The following is an 8,332-nucleotide window of genomic DNA, read 5'->3' as shown; positions in this document are numbered from 1 at the left end:
CTTGGCGGATTGCGAGTTCCGACATAAATCCGTTCGCGACGGCACTGTACCTGACACTGTTATGATCCGTTTGGACGATGACGCTTTACTAGCGTTATATCGCGTGAACAGTGTGTTGGAACACGATGTCCGGCATGCGGTAAATTATACGGGATACAGTGTAGCCTGAGAGCTATGCAAGAAGATTGTTTGAAGAGGGGAAGCTTCTCTATCATGAAGAGATCTATCTTCCGCCGCATATCGTTCTGTTTCTGACGTGCGGTGTTCCGGGCAAGCATTCTCTACATCAGGAAACAGGACTTGGGTCCATAGTGCTCCAAAATGCTCCTGTAGCACATTGTAGCATTGTGGACCTAAGTCTTTTTCCTGATGTATTGTGGACGGTCACCATGACGCAGGTGCAACGATGAAGACTCAGGTAGCCAGAAGTAGCAATTTGGCTCCATTGGTACATAGGTTTCTGTATCCCTAGGTGCCTTGACGCCTAGCTACGCGGCGGTGGCGGGCTGCCGCCCGGTGCTTATGTAAGCGCCGTTCGGTCTCTAATTTATCCGTTATCCGTTCTCCGCTGTGACCGGCATCACCCCAAGCAGACGTCGCTCCGATTCCGCTGAAACTAGCATCGCCTGCCATCCTGAGAATCGCTCAAAAGGAAGTGATTTACGCAGTCGTGTCCGGAGAAGCGAACTGTCCCAAGTTAGACGCCTTGCCGCAGCGCGGCAGAAACTTTCGCACAACACACCGGCCTCAGACGGCGAATCTCGTCATTTCTGGGCGTACAGAGCCGGCTCCGGCTGAATGTAAACAGTGGTTTGCTGTGTTGCTTGCAGATGTCATCGGTGCAGCTGGGCCATTTCTGTACATCGACAACCATCCCAGCTCACTATCTGGGCAGAGAGGCAGCAGTACACCGGCTAATTTCTTCAGCATCTTCTCATGGCAGAGGTGATGGAAATTCATGACCTGCGGCTCATGCCAATGTTATGTGGCAGTGATGTCCAGATGCTCAAGATGATGCTCGCAATATATCCGTCCTCTTAGAACAAGGGTTCTGCGAGCCTATAAAACACCGCGGCCCCCAGATCCTTTCGAGTCACTACGCCACACAACTGAACCAGCCATCTCCTCCACCAATCCTCTGCAGACATGGTTGCACGATTTAACCTTCGATACCTGCGTAACGTGTCCTATCACCATCCCCGCCTTGCTATCCTGGGCCCGCACGATCGCGATCACTGGACTCTTTCTTGCAACAATATCGAGGGAGTTAGTCTCGCAGATATTCGTGCTGGCCGATTCCGACTCCAAGAGCTCACCGGGTACGACGACGCGCTGTTCCCTGCCAGCTTCTCTAAGGTTACGGTCCTCATCCTCGTACGCAGTTAGCCCTTTGTGTTCACGTGTCTGCTGTCGCTTACACCGGACTTCAGATACACGGATTCAAAGTGTTTCGCCGAGTTAAGAATGTTCAGTGCGTCCGTCATGGCGTGCCTGTGCCCGTCCCACGCCATAAGGTCGTTCGTTGTATCGCGGAAGTGATGCTCGCGTTCTTGGACCAGGTGAGTACGATGGTCTTGTCAGAGCCTCCTTTGTGTTCACATACTCACAATTCATTATCTCAAGGTCCGGCCCTACGGACGATCACGACGGCAGCTTTATGTTTGGCCCTGGGGGCGTTCAGATAGAACACCTCTACCTCCTCGAGTTGCACCGGTACGGCAAGACACTGATACCCGTCTTTGGCTATACCCCGCCCGACGCAGGCCTCACAGTCATGGTATTCGGCCAATAATTCCACTTAGAATTGACGTCTGAGCCTTGCTACCCTTACAGCAGCCGATGCCAGGTCCCGCAACTGCAGTGCGTCGTTAGCGAGTTTGCAGGAGAACAAATCCTGACTATCGTTAATGCCCTCAGCAGCCCGGACTTGATACCGAGCTGGACGAGGCTTTCGCTACGGCCTTCACTGCCAACAGTGATGTTTTCTGGCAGCCTCAGCTCTAAGGGTTTCGACATCGATTATACAGTGCCCCCTTTTGGTTTGGTAGTATCAATTCCTTAGTCTGTCGAGCATAAGAGCGAATTTTGTAATAGCAAGGGAGCGTAACCTGTCTGAATACCTGGAATGGCTCTCGCGTGGGACCTACGGGGGAGTCGCACGGCAGAGAATATAACTGTATGTAGCACTGATCAGGGAATTTTACTTGTGTGCAACACACAGTGTCCTGCGGATGCAAGGCATACATTTTTGTCTACGACTCGAGAAGCCACTGGGATTCCTTGTCTTTTGGCAGAGAGCTGCCGAGCATCTCTGAACTAACACGACAGTTGCCTTTCTCGGAAGCTCACCGGGGTTGCCCCGGCATCTCCTACCATCCATGTTCCGGGCATTACCTGTAGTCAAGCGCGGCGTTCAGCGGGATTAACAATAAATCGTTCACGTAGCGTTGTCTCTGCAGTCGCCTGCCGGGAGAGTGCATATGAGGTTCTCATCCACGCAACTTGCGTTCCTACATGTGCAGCGTGCCTTCTCCTCGTGGGGCATGCCAGGAAGCTCACGCAATGTGGCTACATACGTGTACATAGGAGTGCAGTAGGACTGCTAGCAAAGCGACTCGCTACGAAGCGCGCTCGCCACTACGGCTCGATTCTCCGTTGGTGCGAGCCCCAGCCAAAGATAGACCTGTTGTACATGATATCTCCGGCAGCTTGTACGAAGGTCGCTATGGCGTCAGCATGTCCAACGCGCATTCCGCCTGGACTGGTATTCATCCAAATAATTGCGTCGGCTTTCGGCGCGTTTCTAATCCTTCTCCGGAACGACAGCAGTTGGCGTGTATCTGGCTAAGCTCGTGCGAGGGCAGGGCAGGACCCCTGCTTTCCATGAAGGCGCTGGAAGATCGAAGCCGAGCAAAAGAGTTTTGGAAGCACCACGAACGATTTTTCTTGATGCCGCTCCTTGTATTAGAGCTATTGCCTGGCTGCAGACTCTTTCATTGCACAGTCAGACGGCGGACGGCGGGGATGGTGCAGTGAAGCAAAAGTGACGTGCGGACATGGTAAGTGCAGTCGAAGGAGGACGTTGTTAAAAGGAGAAGAGGCTTGAAAATCTGAACACAGCGAGCTTTGTGCACGACTTGAAGCTTGAAGACTTGCCTGGTGGTGAATGGGCAGGGCAAAGCGAGAGCTGACGGCGTCTAGTAAACGCGCGCGCTAACTGGCAGCGACACGCCGCCACGGATGCGCTACACATTCTCGACCTGCCGGTGCACCTGATATCTGCGTAGCTGAAGCCTAATGTGAGCGCTGACGTGTCACGGAAATGTAGCAGCCGAGCTGCGCACGGCGATGAGCACGATAACCTTGACGAAGCTCGCGGGGAACAGGTCCTCATCGCTCGTTGAGATCTTCGAGTCGTCCAGCACGGGCATAAGCTAGCGCATCGCATGAAGGGCCGCTGGATGAGAGTACTTGCCGGATAGAGAGATACCCCGCCTGTGCTGGCCTACCCACCGAAAGGCCCCAACCACAATCACGAGTAAAATTAGAGTATCTGACGCGGTTGGGGCCGCCTGAAGCTGGGATGTTCGACGGAGGACGACTAGTCTGGGCTCAGTGTTTGGTATCACGCGGGCCCTGAATACGGAAACTGAGTACGGGCCGCAATACGTGCTTCCGCAACATGGAAGCGTAACGGAGCCGCACCCCGTTGCTTAGTAACTGCAGTAGAAAGGTAGGGTAACCTGGAAGGCGATGCAAGGGTAGGCCTCAGCGTACATATTGTCAGCTTCCAGGGAGGCATTATACCTCTCGAACCGTGTCGTGCTCGTCGCCATAACGATCCCGACATATAAAACAAGACAAGAAGCAGGTTGAGAATAAGAAGAGATGCTTTCCAGTAGCGGAAGCGGATACTGCATAGAGCAAATCGGGGTGTCAGCAGCACATATCCGGGCGCATCCGGACAGGTAGGACTATGCTGACAATACACACCGCGCATCCCGAACAAATTGGACCATAGTGACAATACACATCGCGCATCCGAGCATATAGAACCGTGCTAACAATACGCACGGCGCATCCGGACAAACAGGGCCAGCCAGGTTTGGACCTTCCTGGGCAAGGCAAGGACGGTGCGCTTCTTGGCCAGGAGCTGCCAAGATTCGGCGGTCTGGCCAGCTGGCGCCTTTTGATTGTCCCACGATTCAGATCGGCCCAGTGCATTGCGGAAGCTACGCAGGGGTTATAAACCATGTGAGTCTTAGTGCAGCGGTCTTGTCTGAACTCTTGTGTCTTGGCATGCTTATTACCGTTTATGTCAAGGCTCGGCCCGCAGACGACCACGACGATGCCCTCGCGTTTGGCCCTGGAGGCATCCAGACGGAACATCTCTATCTGCTCGAGGCTAAGCGTTACGGCAAGACCTTGGTACCAATCTTTGGCTACGTCCCTCCTACGGTCGCGGTACGCGTGACTAATAGGCTCGCATGATTAATGTAAACCCTTGCCATCCCAGTTCGACAAGCCTTTCGCCATGACATTTTATACATCAATAGCGATGTTCTCTGGCTCCCTGGATGGTACTTTGCCCACTAGACTCACGACTGTTATTCCAATGCTTTGCTGAGGCCGCGACGCAGCGGCTAATCTCCTCTGCGGGGGCCAGTCAGTGTCGCTGCTGTGAGCGATCGATTTTACATGACCCGAAGTGCAAAGATGTGAGTGGACCGTAAGAGACAGCGAAGACAGCGGCCTTGGCTGCAATTCTTGCAACGCACCTGCCTGTACTTCATGCCTGATGAGCCGGCCCGTGCCTGTTGTCACGATGTTCGGGAATACATCTTGCTTGCAAGCCGGAGACACGAATTTATCGTATACCATGCAGAGCCGCCATCCACAAGAATTGGGACGCAGCCGGCCTACTGTTAGTTGACGAGACACGTTTCAGCTGACTTCATCGGTGCGAGAGTACTAGTGCCATTACATCACCCTGTTACTAAACTCATCAGCCTGGTCCGGTCGTGACCAACCGCGCCTGGTACTACCGAAGGCCACGTACACCCTTCAACCCCACAAATATCTCAACCTCGGCGCATCAAAGGGTACAAGAGTACCGTCACTCTATGATGAAACATGTCGCTTAGACCGTATGAACAGGAGTTTGAGCTCGCTCGACATCTTGCTCGCTTCCGTGCGTGGCATCGTCGTCGTCGTTACCCTGCTCCCCCTCCGAGGAGAAATGTTCCACACGAACTTCCGCCGCACTGACGCTGCACATAGAGGCGCAGTGAGATGTTTCCAATCAACGACGAGCCCCGCAGGTGCCAGCAGAAGGAAACCGAGGGCGGGTTCACTGCAGCACATTTTACGACATAGCGCGCGATTTCTGCTGTAGCTCGAATATCGGCCGCGCCCTTCGCGGGAGGATCGATACCAACCTTTGTTCTGCAATTGGTTAGGTGTAGAAGGAACTTTGACAATCGGCGATCCGTACCCAAAATGGCCGTCGGGACCCGACGCGGAAGGAGAGTCCGTAATCTGCGGGTCGGAAGCTCTAAGGAGCCGTCACATTCGAAGTTGGCCGAGGCCCCGCATTACTCTCTATGCGTCCTCCGGTCGGCCCGACAAAAGGCCCCCGCTCTCACGCCACTGCAATGCATTGCATCCGTCTCCGGCAGCTACCGACGCAGCCACGGGCGGAGCCAGCCGCCCAGAGTCGAGTCCTCTGAAGCCATGTCGCTCTCGACCATCTCGTCGGCCATGGTCGCGAACTCAGCCCAGTACTTGGCAGCTGGTACTGCTGGTGCGTGTCGATATCCACAGTGTCCTTTTCTACTCTAAAGCAGTATGCTCGTCGATATGTCTGATCTACAAACGCTATCCGCCCTAATCTCCGTGTCCTCTACCTATCTCCTGGGAACAGGTATCATGGCACATGCCTACCGTATGGGGTATACAGCCTACACGTGCTCGCTGCTTGTCAACGGCACCTTCGTTTGTTTACGGGACACACCGCCTATTTGCCATGAGTTCCGAAGGTGAAGGCTGGCGAATTGCAAGCGGCGGGGACAGTGCGCAGCGGCGACGGTGGTGGGTTTTCCACGTGTCCCGCACCGAGTAAGCTCAACGCTGTAAGCGATCGTGCAGGACCGGCTATGTTCACGTTGACTCCGAACTGCGTCGACGCAGGAAGACCCTAGATGACCGGCGGGAGAAGACGAAAGACATCCTGAAGGACCTGCGATGGATCATCTTCGCAAATCTCCCCCATTCCTTCCTCCACATAGCTCGGTCGCGACGGCTGAAACTCGAAGTGGAAAGCCACCATCACTTCCGAACGCCCCGTGTGCACGCTCCCGAAGAGAAGACATAAGTGTCTCGCCTGTCTTCCGGTCGCTTTTCGTCACAATGTCGATACTGCGGCGACGAATACTGTGGCAAGGCAACTCTCCCAGAGCTCGTTCCTACTGTGATTATCACACTAGAATTTTTCTGTGCTGGGCCTAAAGCCTTTGCAAGCTAGGCGCTGAAACGGGACTGTTGGCGGTCAGTGTCCTCATTTGCGGAATCGCGTACCGACTGATCGTCGCATCCAGGGCTTCTCGTGGTCTCGACCGCCAGAACTGCCCGCAGCCGTCCGAGCGTTCATATTGATGGCGGCGGGCTCTGCACGGCACGGTCATCGACAGGATCGGGCAACAATGTCCAGACAATCTTCACGAAAGTCGGCCCATCTTGTTGGAAAATGGGATTCGGCGACACTCATAAACCCTTAGCGGACCCCTGGCTTCATCCGAACGAACTCATAATTCCACACAAATTACTACCACCATCTTCTCTTCCTCGCCATGGCCGCACATACCGATCTCCACCTAGTGCCTAACGGGCACTACCAGCATCCTCAGCACGCCGCCATGGGACCACATAAGCACGACCATTGGTTCTTCTCTTGCCACGGCGTCCCTGGAATGAAACTCTTAGATGCCCGTATCGGGCGGTTCGAAGGTCTCGACGGACGAGACGATGAGCTATGCCCCGCCAGCTACGTCAAGGTCACTTGTGTCATTGCCGTGGGCAGCTTGTTCCTTGTATCGCATGACTTTTCGTTACTCACATTAGGCTTCAGATACGCGGACATAGGATATTCCGTCGGGTCAAAAACGTGCAGCGCGTACGTGGTGGTGTGCCGACGCCTGTCCCGCGGCATAAAGTAGTTCGCTGCATTGCAGACGCGATGTTCGCGTTTCTGAACCAGGTGAGTGCGCAAGCCCCGTCAGACCCTCTGTGTCCTGAGATACTCGTGATCATTTGCCAAGGCACAGCCTACTGACGACCACGACTGGACCTTCACGTTCGGCCCTGGGTGCATCGAGATGGAACACCTATACCTCTTCGAAGTGCGTCGATACAACAAGACTCTGATCCCCGTCTTCGGCTACAGGTCACCCAATGCTGGCCCCGCAGTTATGGTATGTTGCCAACAGGATAGCATAATGATGAAGTCTAACCCTCGTTATGCTCGAGCAGCCCGAGATCAATGCTTGGATCAACAACCCTCCCGCCGTGGTCTAAGACACCAATGACGGTGGTTTCTAACTACACCAGGTCTGAAGCTTTTCATGGTATCATATACCAATATCTTGTTGTTCATTTACAATCGTTTGTTATAATTAGTGGTGTCGTGTACAAATACCATGCCTTAGTAGTAAAGCGGAGAGCTTAGTACTAATATTAGTTGGGTGTGGGATGGGTAAACGACACACAGACTCTTCGCATACCACCTCTGTCACTCCCTTCGTCCGTTTCTTTACATCCATACGGTGCTTTACTGTGTTGGCGTGAGCCAGCACCGCAGATCACCCCAAGTTACCCTTGAAATTTGTATGTGATTTATATGGAATAAAAGCTACTTAATCAGTACATATCCCTCAGGGGGACTGATCTACGCACTCTGAAAGATAAGTAGCCGACGCAGCACTTTATCCTCCCCGCACTTGCGTTATGCCGCCCGACTTCAGCTCACGACTGGGATGTTATTCACAGCCTGCGCTCGGCATAAGTATTTGTACCGACCTCGTCAAATTTTAGTTCATACATTGTGTTGCTTCCACAGAACTTTACCCCTGCGGTCACCTAATGAGCCTTTAAATTCCTTGAGTATTCAGGATAGTGCGACTGCTGCTGGGCCTACTCACGCTGGGATTAAGCTCAATTCCTAAGCAGGCGCATACACACAAATTTTCTCGCACTTAAGCAAGCCGTTCTCGGCTATCGCTCACTGTCAAATCGTTCACAATGCCTCTCGGTCCTCTATGCCCAATGCAGGGCTTAC

The 8,332-nt window shown here is 53.6% G+C and overlaps 3 protein-coding genes across 3 annotated transcripts; all 3 read left to right on the top strand.

Moving 5' to 3' along the window:
• Positions 1 to 1,090: 1,090 nt before the first annotated feature.
• Positions 1,091 to 1,792, top strand: PHACADRAFT_146900 (uncharacterized protein; the record flags this gene model as incomplete). The annotated part of the gene is made up of 3 exons (XM_007397321.1): positions 1,091 to 1,374; positions 1,431 to 1,576; positions 1,624 to 1,792. The coding sequence occupies exons 1-3, from the start codon at positions 1,147 to 1,149 to the stop codon at positions 1,790 to 1,792; spliced, it is 543 nt and encodes a 180-aa protein (XP_007397383.1). The 5' UTR covers positions 1,091 to 1,146.
• Positions 1,793 to 4,279: 2,487 nt separating this feature from the next.
• PHACADRAFT_258714 (uncharacterized protein) lies at positions 4,280 to 4,692 on the top strand. Its single transcript, XM_007397320.1, has one exon. It carries the CDS (start codon positions 4,300 to 4,302, stop codon positions 4,489 to 4,491), a length of 192 nt encoding a protein of 63 aa, XP_007397382.1. The 5' UTR covers positions 4,280 to 4,299; the 3' UTR covers positions 4,492 to 4,692.
• A 2,193-nt stretch (positions 4,693 to 6,885) lies between these two features.
• PHACADRAFT_258711 (uncharacterized protein) lies at positions 6,886 to 7,746 on the top strand. The gene is made up of 4 exons (XM_007397319.1): positions 6,886 to 7,070; positions 7,127 to 7,255; positions 7,317 to 7,468; positions 7,527 to 7,746. The coding sequence occupies exons 1-4, from the start codon at positions 6,915 to 6,917 to the stop codon at positions 7,570 to 7,572; spliced, it is 483 nt and encodes a 160-aa protein (XP_007397381.1). The 5' UTR covers positions 6,886 to 6,914; the 3' UTR covers positions 7,573 to 7,746.
• The last annotated feature ends 586 nt before the right edge of the window (positions 7,747 to 8,332 follow it).

Source organism: Phanerochaete carnosa (genome assembly GCF_000300595.1).
Source record: "Phanerochaete carnosa HHB-10118-sp unplaced genomic scaffold PHACAscaffold_6, whole genome shotgun sequence".
In the NCBI taxonomy this organism is placed as follows: domain Eukaryota; kingdom Fungi; phylum Basidiomycota; class Agaricomycetes; order Polyporales; family Phanerochaetaceae; genus Phanerochaete; species Phanerochaete carnosa.
Note: the sequence above shows the minus strand (reverse complement) of the source record. Positions and strands in the feature narration are given on the sequence as shown.

Bases quoted from the DNA above. Each gene is read 5' to 3' on its own strand.
- PHACADRAFT_258714 (XM_007397320.1), top strand. From the start codon at position 4,300: ATGCTTATTACCGTTTATGTCAAGGCTCGGCCCGCAGACGACCACGAC.
- PHACADRAFT_258711 (XM_007397319.1), top strand. From the start codon at position 6,915: ATGGGACCACATAAGCACGACCATTGGTTCTTCTCTTGCCACGGCGTC. The intron at 7,071-7,126 runs GTGGGCAGCTTG...ATTAGGCTTCAG, and splicing joins AGGTCACTTGTGTCATTGCC to ATACGCGGACATAGGATATT. The intron at 7,469-7,526 runs GGTATGTTGCCA...TATGCTCGAGCA, and splicing joins AATGCTGGCCCCGCAGTTAT to GCCCGAGATCAATGCTTGGA.